Here is a 16,105-nt window from a genome sequence, read left to right as displayed (position 1 = left end):
CATTGTATATGTAGACAAAATGTGCGTGTGCGTGCGTGCGTGCATGTGCACAATCACATGACCAGTGAGACACAGATTAGGAACCACTTTTAGAAAGTCTGGCATCAGTGGCCTGGCACAGACCTTTTTTTTTTTTTAAACAAAGCTACATTTATTGAGCACCAACTATTGCCAGACATTGACTTACGAAAGTGCTGCTTTCCATAGAAACGGAAGGAAGTAATTTACCAAAACAGTTTAAGGAGTTCAGTTTTTCTGACCCAATTTAAACATGACTGTTTGGACCAAGTCGTTTTGGGATTAGTGTGACTGTCGATGTGCCTAAGAATAATCTCAGAAGCATACTGAAATTTCAGGTTCCTGGACCTAACCTTAGAAATTCAGATTCAGAAGGTCAGGCCTAGGACCCAGGAGTCTGGGATGGGGCCCAGGTGATTCCAGTGCAGGTGGTCTGGACCAGCCTGTCCTAGCTCAGGGATGCTCAGACTTTAGAGTACCCATGGGGTCTGTAACATGCAGTCTGACTCAGGATGTCCAGGGGGGTCCTTGAGATTCTGCATTGCTAATTATCCCCCGGGTGAGGTTGATGCTTCAGGTCCATGCAACATACTTTGAGTAACAAGAACTTAGATGGTCAGTCTTCCAGAGGCTGGTTCATGCAGCACTTACCCACCAAAAGGCCCGACACAACTCTTTAGATTAGCTTCAGCCTTAGGGTCTCAACCTAAATTCTAAGACAAGAAAAGTGCCAGATACTCATGCACCTTCATAAATATATTCATAAGTAAATATCACTTAACATTCAATGACTATCTAGCTTTACCAGTAAAAAATGGTGCCCAAAAAAGAGAAAATGGAACTTCACTATTCATCATATTGCCTACATCTGCACAGCTCCAAAAAGTTGTCTACTTTTTCCAGCAATACAGGTTTCAGAAGTTTCTCAAGAGATGGTTCTAGGGGCCTTGTCATGGCCAAGACCAGGGGCTCATCTCCTAAGATCATGATGGCACTTTCATTTCCCCTGTGTGTTATAAGCTACTGACTCAGTACAGTCTTCATGGCCCAGCCCGCCTGCCCTCGTGCTTCCCAGATCCAACACATACACATGGGTTCATGGGAAGGCACACATGCACACACCATGAAATGACCATGGAGGAGTATATAAGAAATCCTTCTGGATCTTTGCAACGAAATGTCCTTTGAAATCAAATAAGTGCGATAGCACGACGTACTGAAACTGCAAGCGCAAATGCCGTGAGGGGTGGTCTGAAAGGAACGACGGTATTGTTCACTGTTCTGATAATCCTACCAACTGCTTCCAGAACCATCAGGTGGCTCCACATACCAGGAGAAATTCAATTAGGGTAGAGGCCATGACTGCTTGTTGTCTAAGGAGAGAGTGCTCCAGAGGGAATTTGAGTCGAGGAATAGGCTGCCCAAAAGAACAGCGGAGGTAACAGTCCACCCTTTTTATTTGCTCTCATGTTCCTCAAACACATTTTCTCTGGCCTCAACATAATAGCTGATATAGTATAGTGACCATAGTATTAAGGACATTTTGGAAATTGATCTAATTTTAATAATCATTTTTATAAAAATAATCCAATTAAAATATATCCCTAGAACTTAGCCTAAGATCTGGCACATAGTAGGAGCTCAATAAGTATTTGTTGAATCCATGTTCCTTTTACTGATAATGACTTTTGCTGCTGTGACAACCTGGAAAATCCCGTCTTGGTTTTATGATTAATCTTAAGTGTCACTTTCTCCCTGAAGTTACAGTCGCTTCCTCCCTGAAGTTACAGTTGCTTCTTCTCTGAAGTTACAGTCGCTTCCTCCCTGAAGTTACAGTCACTTCCTCCCTGAAGTTACAGTCGCTTCCTCCCTGAAGTTACAGTCACTTCCTCCCTGAAGTTACAGTCGCTTCCTCCCTGGTACTTCCATTGTTGTTCTTCTAGAACACTGTGTATTCGTTTTCTCTGTTTATTCTCTCTGCACTGTGAGCTCTGAAATATAGGAATGGTGTCCCAGAGTTTAGCACAATAACTAATTCCTCAATACAAATTTTTGAATGAAAAAATGAATGAAGAGGTTGGTAGATTCTTTTGCTGTCTCCTGGATTTTAAAGTGAACCACTAGAGTTCACTTTCCAATACTGAGTATGTGTGATCTACATCAGAAAATGCTTCTTTACACATCCTCATTCTACGAACCATATCCATTTCCTTCTTCCCGCCATCAGTAATTATGGGGCCATCATCTAAGAGAATTTAAGCTGTTTTACAATCATTTTTGCTATCCTGTTGCCACATCATTCACAGTATAAATAGTCCTGGCTCCTTTGACCTTTGTCAAGGATCTTATTTTCACACGTTTAAATAATATGAGTTGATCTACTACTTTAATTCATTTACAGAGTTGACTATTTTTTTTTACTGAGCCTTTTCAGGTGTAGAACAATGAAAAGTGCAATTTCTCACTCCCCCAGGACATGATCAGGAAGACACTGTACTGGCCCTTAGGAAAGGACAAACATCAAAGCACTAGCATGTTTCATCAATGTGTCTCTGAAAACACACTTTAAAAAACAGGAAAAAACAAAAAAAACACCTAGCATTTGGAAGAAATTGCAGTGTTCATTCCCAAAGATGTTTTACTTTCCAAAAGTGAAAATAAAACGATTTTAAAATTCTAACTAAAATATCAAGAACTAAACAAAATAAAATAGTTGGCACACAGCATTGTAATAATAGAGTCATCATTTGAAAAGTGAGTTTTGCTTGAACAGCTAATAGAAGTCTTATTTTAAGTCCCCTCAGCTTCCGCTGCTTGTTATCATTTCCCTCCATTTAAGTGCTTGGAGCTAAAACTGTAAATCAACAAGGATTTATTGAAAACCTTTGACCTTGGCACAATTAGGCCTATGATAGATCCTAAAGAAATATGTCACAGTCTTTGAAGAACTTACAAACCTCCTTTGTTTAACACATGTATTGCATATAGGGTGATATCCATCCTAGATGCCATAGAATCCTGATCAAAGGCATATATCTTTCTCCCTTTCTTCCCTTTCTTTCACTTCTTCCCTCCTTCACATCTTCTGGTACCCATACATTTTTTACACCTTCCAAAGAAGTAAATGCCAGTCTCTCTTAGTTAGCATTCACTCATTCATGCTACTAACATTTATTGATTCATTAATATTTCTAATTACTGTATTAGGCATAAAATATGTAGCCATGCCTAAGGCTCTCCTATCCTATGTACTGGGCATTGTGGTGGTCATAAAGCTATAGAAATGACACAGTCTGGCCTCAAGGAGCTTACAGATTCTTTAGGGCGGGACACACAAAAGACAGATGATTTTAATACACTGTATCATGACTTGGCAGGTATAGGGTAAAGGCATGCATTTACTACAATAGTGGCACAGAGGAGAGAGTCACAAAGCAAGTTTTCATTGTCAGGAAAACTCTCCCTTAGATACAATTTTGTATTATGAAAGAGAAGCAAACTCTCTTGTTCTTGCATAGCCTCCAAAACCTAACACATAGGCACTTTTATTCAGATTTATACATTTCGAACTCACTTCAACAACTTTGTCTCCAGTGGGACTGTGGGAACCCAGCTCTGTGTGTGCAGAATAAGTTGGGAGTGAGGAGAAAGTGTTGGCCACCTTTGGGTTAATTCAGAACCTTCACCAACTCATCACTGGATTCAGACCATGTGAATTTCTTACTGGATTTGGTTTTCCAGACTCACTGTCCATAATGATCAAGTCATTCCCAAATGCACAAAACATTTCCATTTATTTGCAGCTTACAGGGATAGTAACCATCCATATACAACAGAAAAAAAAGTAACAGAGCCTTTTCTGTGCATTATTTATTCGATAATATGTATCAAGCACGTGCTTCATGTAAGATGTTTGACTATGTGTCTGTTTCTACCTCCAGAGAAGCAGTGGCCAGATTTCTAGATCTTTGCAGAAAGACAGGATGGTAGGATTAAACTAGTGAATTTTTTTTTTTTTTTTTTTTTTGCGGTACGTGGGCCTTCCACCGCTGTGGCCCCTCCCGTTGCGGAGCACAGGCTCCGGACGCGCAGGCTCAGCAGCCATGGCTCACGGGCCTAGCTGCTCCGCGGCATGTGGGATCTTCCCGGACCGGGGCACGAACCCGTGTCCCCTGCATCGGCAGGCGGACTCCCAACCACTGCGCCACCAGGGAAGCCCTAAACTAGTAAATTTTTAAACATTTATGTTTCTCAATTATACTTACTATAAAATTGAAGAAAATGTAAGAAAAAAATTTCTCTACAATCCTATGGCAAGAAATACTCTTTCAATGTCATTAGACTGAGGCACCTTTCTTTCAGGTTATATTTGTTTTCAACAGCATGTAATTACTATTTGAATTTGCTTTAATGAGTAAATATTGCACAAATATATATTCTAGCAATACCATGCTTCCAAAATATCATTTATTTTGCCAGTTTAGATAATTCTATAGAAAAGAACACTTTAAGAACAGAAATCACGTAACTATAGGCAACTTATGATATCAAGAAGTCAAAAACCAACAGAAAAATGTATACCATACAAATGGATTTGAAACATATGGAAAGATGCTCAACCTCTATCACAAATGAGTGGAGATTTAAATTTTAACTAGACACCAATTGTTCACCTACCGTGTTGGCAAAGGTACAGATATAAAAAGGAGTACGATGTGATGACATCCATTAAAATGTAAAACGCACCCATCCTTTGGCCCAGAAATTTCACTTGGAGGAATTAATCCTACAGATAAATGCACGTGTATGCGTGTTGTGGACCCATGAGGACACTCGGCAGAGCACTGTTTGTAATAGCAGCAACCTTCAACACATCCCCTTCCCTCCAGCCCCAGCGCCCCTACCTCATCCAGCCTCCATCATCCCTCATCTGGACCACAGGAGGGGCGCCCTGCTTGGTCTTCCTCTTTTCCCCCTTTCACTCCTACAACATCCCTAGGAGCCAGAGTGATATTTTTAAAACATAAATCAGATCATGTCCTGCTGCTGCTGAAACTCCTCCAATGCCTTTCCATCATGCTAAGAATAAAATCGACACCACTTCTCCTGGCTTCTAAAGACCCATCTACCCAGCCTCTGCCTGCCTCCTGACTTCTCTCATGCCTCTCTAGCCCTCACCCTCGGTGCTCTAGACACAGAGGCTTTCTCTGGGCTGCTCAGGCACATCCAGCTCATTTGTGCTTCAGGGTCTCTGCATGGATCCCTTCCTCTTATTTTCTTGCAGTGGCCCTTTCTCAACCTTCAAAATTTACCTTCAACACCAGTCCCCAGAGAGGCCTCCCTGACCACCTCAGCTAGAGCGCTAGCCAGGCACTCACTCTCTAACACACTGTCCTGTTTTTTTTTCCTTTTTACATTGTCTGTCATCGCCTGGCTGTGTTCCTGTGCATTCCACTGTGTATTAGTTTACATTCTTCTTTTCCCTGTCATTTAGGTCTCGGAGAGCAGGGACGCTGTCAGCCTCATTCGTTGCTTTATTACCAACCAGAAAAGTGTCTGCACATAATGAGTGTTTAGTAAATGTTTGCTGAGTGAATTAATAAATGGCCATCAGAAGGGGCTGGGACACATTATAGGACACCCATCGGATGAAACAGTGTATGGCTGTTGAAAAGAATGGGCCGGTAGACGATCCAAGTGTCGTCCTCCGACCAAGACTGCACCATCGCACAGATCTGGCCTCGGTCTCCCTCCGAGACCTCCTCTCAGATCCTTCTTTTCTTGGTCTTCTTGCTGTTCTTGCTACACTCCACACCTGTGCCCCAGGGCCTTGGCACTTGCTATTCCTGCATCTATGCCTACCACTACCCCTGCATGGCTCCCTTGCTCACTTCTGTCAATTCTCTGCTCAAAAGTCATCTGTTCAGAAAGCCCTTCCTGACTACTCTCAAAATTCCTCACCCTGTCCCTTCCCCTCCTTGGACCCAGCTTTACTTTTCTTCATTGCACTTATCATTTGAAACAAAAGTGCCTATTTATTTGTGTCCATGTTTATTACATGCTTCCCCTGACTAGAACGTTCCTTGATGCTGTCATGACCTCCCCAGCAGGTAGGACCTTGCCTGGCATACAGTAGCAGCTGAACAGGACTTTGATTGGTGAGGAATGAATAAATGAATGTATTCTTGAGTGCAGAAAAGCAAGGTACTAAACAGTGTGCCCATAGAATGCTGTGTCAATTGTATTAAAAAAATGACCCGTATATATAATCTCTCTGGAAGAAAAATCCAAGAACACAATAACAGGGGTAGCTTCTGCAGTAGGGAACTGCAAGGCTGAGAGGCATAAGAGGAAAACTTATTGTTCCTGTATATCATTATTTTTTATAAGACTGTATTTTTACAAAACATGGGCATTAATTACTTTTTCCAAAAAATTACGTCATATTTGACAGTTTTGTAAGTTTATGTATTTGAAGCCAAAAGGAAATCAAGGACCTCATAAATGTTACTTGAAATGATAAACGTTCAACAGCCATGTATTTAACAATCCTATAAACTTGTCATAGCCCTATGCGATCTCGTTTGGATGTTCATGCAAATCTGTGGTTGCAAAGGATACCTATACTTTCTGTTGGAAGGGGTATATATATTCCTCAGATATGAAATATGGGAAGAAACAGGAGTGTGAATCTTAAGCAGAACAAGGCCTTCGTAAGTGCAGCAAGACCCCTGCACATTTTATATGCCAGGAAAAGGGCCTCTGTGCCCAAGATACTTTGAATCTGCTTGCAAGGTTGAAATATGCCCTCGCTGTTCAACAAATAAATAAAAACCCTCTGCCAATAGACTCTACTCATCCTTAACTAGCTGATTTGGTCAGTGTTTTTCTGGCTCCATCAAATACATGTAAATGTGTCTTACTTTAAGAAAATCCACTACTTGAATATGTGGATTTATAGAAAAAAAATGTAAAGGAATGTCCACTTGCGTTACTACGGATTCTTTTAAATATGAAAATAAGAAACATTTAAAATGTGGTTCAATAACAAAAAATTATACAGAAATTTCAGGAACACCACCATTGAACACACAGGTACTCGGTAATTACTTGCTGGTTGGATGAACATACCTATTGAAAATCAGTAGAGTGAAATGGATGAGAGCATGGGTTGGGATCCAGATATCCCTGTGTCTGGATTCTATCTCTGCCATTCATTAGCTGAGTCTGACCTTCAACAAGTGACTTAACCTCTCAAGGCCTCAGTATTTCTTACAGAAATAAAATGAATGACCAATGCCTCCCTAATAGTTAGTTATATTAAATGAAAGATATAGGCAAATAAAATATAGATATATTTTATCATGTATTATAATATCATATATTATTTCCTTCATGTAATTTCTGCCTGATTAGGAGCAAGTAAGAATGAATCATAAGTGCTGTTATATTTTCAGAGATATAATATAGGTAACTATATATAAATATAATTACATATACGCATATGTATATAGCACCTGCACAGTGCCTGGCACATAGTAAATGTTTGGTAAATGGTGGTTCCTATTGTGAAAAGTAACACAAAATACTCTGAGAGTTTGACTCTTCATTTTCATATCCACAAAGACCAATTTTGTGTACCACATGCCAGTACATTTCATGTCACTGTACAGGGAGGGGTAAAAGAATTTGTGTCACTGAGATTTTTGTGGCCTTAACATTATGGGAAAACATTTAACGGGTATGTAAGTGAATTGTGGCAGAGATTCAACTTGTAAAATGGCTAACATCTATTGAGTGTATGATGATCAGTCATTCTGCAGAGTAAATACTGTGACTTAGTATCCTCTCCAAGGATGGCCTGCTTCCTACTTTCTTAATTAAAAATATTAAATGTAAATGTTTTATTGAATTTCCCAGACTAGAATAGAATAGCAGGTATTTGGAGTGGGAAAGGCAAAAATGGTACAAATTGCTTCAAACTCGGAGACTAAATGAACATGCTCCCTCGGATGATCAAAGGTTTCTTCCTTTTCAGTTTTCTGGCTTTTTTCCCCCTTTCCTTCTAGCACTTCGAGTTTGTTTAATAAAGTTGAGAATTTTCACAAAGGGCCTTATGAACACGTGTTATTAGATTTTAAATCTGATTCGAAAGTGCCTCTCTCCTCCTCCCTGTGAGTAAAGTGACCTTTTTAAATGGAGGGAAGTGGGTTTAGATGACAGTCATGATAAATGCGGTCATGTTCACTCAATAAAATAAGGCCCAGTGCATTTGAGGATAAATCAGTGAAATGTACAGCCCCACCTGTCTGTCTCCATCATTCATTTCCACTGTCACTTTCACAGTGGCTGATGGATCACAGTTGCTGTAAAATTAGACAGCCTTTAATCTCATTTCATCCTGATTAGCTTCTCTTTACCCTTTCCCTCTAACTCACTGACTGACACGCTAAAAACTCACACCGGGCTGTATATGAACAGGGAGTACAAACTTCTCCTCCGGTACCTGCTTGTGAGGGCGAGGCCGGCGAGCATCCCTAGAGAAATCTGGAAGGGAGAGGGCATGTCTTCCTTGTTATTTAAAAGATAATCAATAATTGCCGTACCCAGTGCCATTTTAAGCAGATGTTTTCTCTTGATCACTGCCCTCTTTATTTTGCTTTCGTTCAGGTTTAATCAGAAGTCAAAGAAATGAGGTCTTTTGCAAAACTCAAACATTGATTTCACATCGATTTTTTTCTAATAGATTTGGAGCGTTTTACATTCAGGATAATCCCCAAAAGTTATCTGTGTGTATTTGTAGCCTCTCAATTCAGAAGAGTTGAGTAAATAATAAATCAGAAGAGACAACAATTCAGGAATGAAAATGCTGAAAGAGCCAAGAAATATAGCATACAAGGTTTTAAAACAAGAGTAAAAATGGGTAGATAAATGAGAATATCTTCAAGCAGCCTTTATGTTAGCATTTCAAAGACCTTCTCGTATTTTGAAGGTTTCAGTAGTTAGTTTAGTGCAATAGTTTCGTTTGTTTGCATAAAGCATAACAATAGAGGTAATCAAATGAGAAAGAGGCTTAAGAATAAATTATGTATTCTTTCCTTCACTTAATTTCTGCCTGAATGGGAGCAAGTAAATGGACAAACACAACTGTTGTTCTATTCTCAGAGTCTGTGCTTTATTATAAAGCTGGACTTCCGGTTAAAAAGAAGATAATACGATTTTTTATTACTTATAAAATGTGGGCATTGAACTGACCAAAAATTTTAAATAAATATTGGAAGACTGGTAGTCATAAAGTAAGTTGGTTGTATCAGTGGCCGCTGTTCTTACACGCATGTCTCATATGAGTATACGCTTACAGGTGACAATGCTGTAAGTTTACTGCCCAGATGGCATTGTGATAAACCAGAGTAGCACCAGGCTGTTCACAAAATGCACAATATACATAATATATGGGTAGCGTAGTTTTGTGTTTGGTATAATCCAAACAATGATGAGTTAATTTAAGAAAAGAGAAAAAGATGTTCCAAACATATCCAGTCACCCAATTTTAGTTGCTGCGTGAACTCAACATATACTCTGCCCCAATGGACTCTGAGAAGTAATGCCTGCAGGAGCTATATGGTTAAAAGCATTTTCCAAAGAGATAACTAAGGGTTGAGGGGCAGAAGGACGTTGCTGAGGTGACTCCCTAAATCAGTTGACCTCATTCATGGTCCACACAAATCCATGGCACACCCAATTTCTACATGATCCCAGAAATCCAGGGTTTCCATACCAATGTCTTCTCCCTTGTGGCTATAAGTTCTAAAATAGTGAATATTCACAGTAAAAGTGAATACATAATAAAATAATGAAAATTCCTAAAATCTTTTAATATGAAGCTTAAACGACCTGATTTGCTCTTTCAGAAGCTGTGTTACAGGTTTCAAAGCTATGCCTGTTTCTCCTTATTTTTGTTTACATATCTTAGCCAGCATAAGCGCATTCTGAGAAAAAAGATAATAAAAACAAAGTGAAATGAGATATATATCATCCAAAGTAAATTGGGTATAAGATAGGCTCGTTCTGTCTCTCTCTCTCTCTCTCTCTCTCTCTCTCCATTGGCAAAAGAGTACAGAGTACAAGCTGGCCCTGACTCATATTGATTTCCCACTGCACTGGTTTCTTAAGTGCTCTGTTGATCCGTGTCAAGCAATAAGTTCCCTGCCTGAACATGCATATCACCTCCCCATTTGTCCTCACCTAGATTTAAGGTGCCCATATGATGAGCTGAACAAGGACATCATTTTTCCTACTGGTGTCACTGGGCCCAAACCACTGCCTGTGATATGATAACGAACGCTGTGTAAGTTTACATTCACCATATGATATAATAATAGCAGAGACTGACACTGCACTGCACACGGGGTGACGGGGGTGTCCTATTCTTGTTGTGTGTGTCCCCAAAGAAAATGTAAATGAGAACAGATCCAGCGAAACCTTTGGTGGGTTTCTGAATCACTCCGCCCTCCTCACAGCCACCACATTTGGGGCAGAGCAGGGCAGGACGAGGGGAATGGGTATTTATGATGTTCCTGACAGTTTTTATCTTTGTTCCAGAAGAGCTCTTAAGCAGATAGATAGAAAATGTGTGATTGTGCTGCTAATGACATTGTACAGGAAATTAAGCGTATACATTTGGAGAAGGCATTAAATCAGCAGGACCTTAATTTAAAAACTTAACACTGTATGGAAATTCAGCTTGCTCGTTGCTGTGGAATAGAAAGCAACCAAGCACCCTGAGTCTGTTTATGGAAAGATTGCCAGCAAGCCAAGTTTGGGCAGAGCAGCTTAATGGCTCCAAGTGGATGCTGGGTTATTTCTTCCAAGAAGTAAGCCCCAGCCCTGACCATTTGGGAGTGTCAGTCATGGTTGTAGACTGCACGATCCCCATCATCAGGCAGGTGAGGAGGACGTAAGAATTGAAAGCAGCCCGACAGGTTGTTCTTGACTAATTTGCAGAATAACATTATGTAAAATTAATCAAAAGGGGTGGGGTTGGCAATTGCTGGGAACACACCGCTGAGCCACTGTGGATTGGTGGGTGCCCCACTCTGCTTGTCTATGTGCTTTTCTTCCTTCTGACTTAGTCTCACGTTTTATACATTTTGGTGAAAGCACATAACTAGTGAGCCAAGGTATCAAGTCCTAAGATGGAAAATTTTATACGTCTTTTTTTTTTTTTTCTCAATTCCAGTTATGCCATACAACAGTGCCCATCACTGCGTTGTGGAGGTGGAAAACTTCCTGTTTGTGTTGGGCGGAGAGGACCAATGGAACCCTAATGGTAACTATTGAACCACTTAACAGTAGGTGCTCGACACGTCTGTGTGTGATGAGAGGTGCCAGCGGCAGTCCACTTTGTAATTACCGTGGAAAACATATTTCTGTGCAGCAGGGACAAACGAAGTAGTCGGTGAAGTGGGCTGGCAGAGGACACACGCAGCAGTGCATTCACTCATGGACTATCTGGGGATTTGGCTCCACCGTGATGCCCAGCCCCTCTCCTGATCCATCCCCTGAGGAGTGCCACCAGTGTAAGCCCAGACTCCCTCAAGGGAGGTAGCAAGCGGCAACTATTAAGAATTCTCACCACCTTCTCCACCACTTTTCTCCCGTTTTATCAGGATAATAATATGCAGTTTCAATAAATAAGCGTTATCTGCTGTCACGCTGTACATGACCTGAGCTGAAGTGCCTTTGCAGCGTTCATTACTTGACACCTGTTCTGGCTGCTGCATCTTCTGCCAGGGCTTCGTCCACAGATTATCCACCATCTTCCCTGTTGATGCGATTACTTCATAACTGTATCACAAAGAGAAAGTCAACATCTGAATACACTTCCCAAGTCTAATGTAGGGAGTACACTGCGCCTTGCAGAACACGCAAAATTATCAAGATATTTTTGGAAATCGTGCACGTGAAGGAGGGGTTGCCCTTGTAGCCTTCTGTGTAACAGAGATCATTATGAGTGAGAAACCATAAAACAGCTTGCGGGTACACAGTTTTGCTTTAAAACCCCAGAGCAGCCAGCTGAAATCACGTATACTGCATATATTTTACGGCGAATGTTCTCTTTCAGCATCTTCACAAAGGCAAATTATAGAAAATTGTTACATCTGTTCACTCCAGAAACTCTTAAAGGCCACCCTCCAAGAACATGTCTTTGAAGGGAAAGGGACATTCTTTCTCCAGATCAGCTTTGTTGCTTCATATCTTTCAGTTTTGGAAAGATGGTTCCGGGGCTTTGGGAGAAACAGATTTGGATCAGGAACTAAAATATTTAGTATCTCTCCTCTAACTTATCTTTGCAATGACTGATTTGATATGTTAAAACAAAACAAAACAAAAACGCTGGCCAATATACAACCCACTGTAAACTCTCCATTTCCTGTTTAACCTCTTCTTCCGAGGAAGTGATTTGAACAGAATAGAGCGTTTGTGAGGAAACAGTACACAGCCAGCAGGTTTATCTAGAAAAGAATCTGCAGAACTTTGTTTCTGGGGTTTTGTTTGTTTGTTTTCTTGAAGGCCAGATGAAAACTAACACATGACAAGAGGAGGCTGGAAAGTCCTGTTTCTTTCCTTTTTTTTTTTTTTGGTCGTACTGTGCGGCATATGGGATCTTAGTTCCCCATCCAGGGATAGAACCCCTTGCAGTGGAAGCACAGAGTCTTAACCACTGCACAGCCAGGAAAGTCCCATGGAAAGTCCTGTTTCTAATGATGGTGCTTTCTCAGCCCACCTCCGTTCCCACGTGGGATAAGCCTCTGCTAAAAGACCAGTCTTGGGGCGACAACTCAGTTTTCACAAATCACTATGAACCTCCCATTCCTGTGAGACAGACCTTAATCAGCATCACAGAAAACCCGCTCCCTGGGTTTACCCCTGCCCCCCACCCCTGCCCAAAATAGCCTGCCACTGCTTACTGTTCAACTTCTATCAGACACACAACCGAGAGGACGGGTGGGGGGATTAGGGGCGAGTATAAGGGACATATTCCTTCCTCTTGTCTAGAGAATCGAGATTCTATCATTGAGCTAATTCAGATTCCTATAAAACTACGCCATGCCATTGGACCTCACTGATTTGCCCCCCCACCCCCGACTCCTGAGAGGAGCAGTGATTCAGTTTAAAGCCCTCAACAAATATGCTGTGAGAAAGGACTACAGAAAGCACAGCATTGCATTTCCTGAGGGGGCACCTTTCACTGCCGCCACTCGGCGTGCTCTATGTGAAGACCTGCGTGACAAGTCCTCGTCAAACCAAAGTACTGAGGCATGGTGTGCTTTGAACAATTACTTCTAACGCCAATCGTATGATTTAATGTGTCTCTTTTGCTTTAGCCGCCAGGAGGCTCAAAATTGAACTTTAGTGAAACTTTAATTACTATATTTTGTTTACTTTTGGCCTCCATATGGGCCTAGCAGCTCACAACTCTCTCTCTCTGTAAGACCCTTATTTAGAGCTTTGGGAGTTCCACCTGCAAATCTGAGTCATTCCGTCCCTGACTTGTTTCGCCTTTGAGGTCATTTCGTACAGATCGGGGTAAATGCTGATGAGCCACTGATTAGCATCTCCTAAGCACAGGAGAATCGGTCACACTGTGAGGCAAGCAGGCCAGTCTTTTGTACCTCATGTCAACCAATCAGTCATTGGCTGAGGCCTTCCCCCAGGTGGGGGTGAGGGTGGGCAGTGAAGTGGCCTGTTCAGCTGAGGGCAGTTCTCTAGAGAGGGAGCAGCTGTGACCATGAACAACCAACAACCATCAGCTAGGGAACAGGTGTACCAATCTGGTAAAAGTATCTCAGCTAGGTACCAAAACACACATCCACCACCATCCCTTAAATGGTTCCCATGGACTTTCATATTCCATCCATCTGGTCAACCACAGCTGACCGTTTTGGTATTAGTCGTAGTATTTACTGAGTACTCATTATTTCCCAGGAACTTTGCTAAGCACTCATCTGCATCATTTCACTTAATCCTCACAACCATCCCATGAGGCCTGTTGCATGATTGCTCTAGTTTTACTATGAGGAGTCTAAGCCCTAAGAGTTTAAACAACTTGCCAGGACACACAGCTTGCAAGAAGATGAGTGATTCCAACGTAGGTCTGTGTGACTCCAGAGCCTCAGCCTTTAACCAGTGTATCACACTCCCCACCTCACATAACCATATGTATTTAATTAGATACTAAACAACAATTGTGCATTTGCCTTTGATCTTGTGAAATTAAATCAGTATTGTATCACCATGGACAGTGGCTCATACTGGCTCCCAAAGAGCTCTTCATTATTCCCCATTTAGAAAACCATGAAGGGACACCATCATCTCAAAAATATAGGATTTTCATTTTATAATACCTCATACAACTAAAAAGGAAGCAGTTAATACCAAAGCTTATAAAGAACAGCAATCCTGGGCTTCCGTGGTGGCGCAGTGGTTGAGAGTCCGCCTGCCGATGCAGGGGACATGGGTTCGTGCCCCAATCCGGGAAGATCCCACATGCCGCGGAGCGGCTGGGCCCGTGAGCCATGGCTACTGAGGCTGCACGTCCAGAGCCTGTGCTCCGCAACGGGAGAGGCCACAATGGTGAGAGGCCCGCGTACCGCAAAAAAAAAAAAGAAAGAAGAGCAATCCTATAATAATATACAACATGCTTTAATTTCACTACTGACAGGGAAGAAGAATTTAAAATCCATGAGTTTAAATGTTATGTATACATCAGTTCCAAAGATGAAATCTTAAGTTAAACTTTAGTTCTTATGAAAATGATGCCTGAGATGCATGCCTTTGAATGAAATACAAAAATGTACATTTCAACCCATGCTCATAAAACACAAATATGTACTCATAAAATACAAATGTAATTTTATTTACTGATTATCTTGATTACAGGACCAAAATTTGAACTCATAAAACATATGAGTTACTGGAAATATAAGCAGGATACATACATTTTGTTTCTACTCAGCTATAGATATTAACTCCTATTAACTCCCTTCATGTCATTAGTGATAGACTGCATTGTAATATGCTAATATACATGCATATATTCCTTCAGCGCTCCAACTCACAGAGAACCAATTTACATTTGTCACTTACTGATGATTGACTTCCAAAAAAACTGCCTGCGGGGGATTTCCTTGTCTTCTTGCTTCCTTCCCCTCCACCATTGGCTGAAAACTGCCGCCCCTGCCCCATTTTACCTGTCTCCCAAATGATAGTCAACAACAGGGTCTGGTGACAGGACATCATCAAAAAAGGGAAGAAGTGGGCTTCCCTGGTGGCGCAGTGGTTGAGAGTCCGCCTGCCGATGCAGGGGACGTGGGTTCGTCCCCCGGTCCGGCAAGATCCCACATGCCGCGGAGCGGCTGGGCCCGTGAGCCATGGCCGCTGGGCCTGTGCGTCCGGAGCCTGCGCTCCGCAATGGGAGAGGCCGCAACAGTGAGAGGCCCGCATAGCGCAAAAAAAAAAAAAAAAAAAGGGAAGAAGTGGAGGAAGGGTTAGAAGAAAATGGAAAAGATGAGAAGAAACTAAAGGAGTGAAGAGTAATCCAAAATTCTATTGCATGTGGCTACCCCTCTCAAGCCTCTAATTGGTGTCGATGAAAGCCACAAGGAAGAAATGAATATCCCCATTTTATCTCAGTTTCCTCACTCCACCACACTCATTCCTTCTGAGATTTATTATCCCCTCTGCACATCCTTTGCCAACTTTAGAACATTTTTCTTCTTTTTATCTTCCCATCCTCCAACCCTGCCCTTTTTTCACACCATTGTCTCTGCCTCTGGAAACCCTTTCTTCATCTTCCATCCAACCCAACAACAGTCCCTGCTTAGCCTTTTCTCTAGTGAAGGCCACTGACATTACCACCAATAAGCAAAGCATATAGCTGATTTCCACTACCAGTGCTCAGCATGTGAAGGCATCTGTCCCATTGCTGAAAGGAGGCATATGTCTTCCTCCAAATGGAAATTCTAAACCAAACTTCACAGAGAAACACTCTTATACGTGGCGTGTATATTCTACATTCCTCTTA

At 41.6% G+C, this 16,105-nt stretch overlaps 1 protein-coding gene across 1 annotated transcript in view; it reads left to right on the top strand.

The window, feature by feature from the left end:
- The window catches only part of KLHL14 (kelch like family member 14), a 100,591-nt gene that overhangs the window by 65,098 nt on the left and 19,388 nt on the right, over positions 1-16,105 (top strand). Inside the window, exon 3 of the mRNA XM_022586918.3 lies at positions 11,258-11,347. Within this exon, the coding sequence (XP_022442626.1) occupies positions 11,258-11,347 (90 nt within the window). The remainder of the gene's footprint in view (positions 1-11,257; positions 11,348-16,105) is intronic.

Source organism: Delphinapterus leucas, chromosome 14 (assembly GCF_059928025.1).
Source record: "Delphinapterus leucas isolate spDelLeu-1000000601 "Yukka" chromosome 14, BTC_Dleu_Yukka2, whole genome shotgun sequence".
NCBI classification, from domain to species: domain Eukaryota; kingdom Metazoa; phylum Chordata; class Mammalia; order Artiodactyla; family Monodontidae; genus Delphinapterus; species Delphinapterus leucas.
This window is presented reverse-complemented; position numbering and strand designations above follow the sequence as displayed.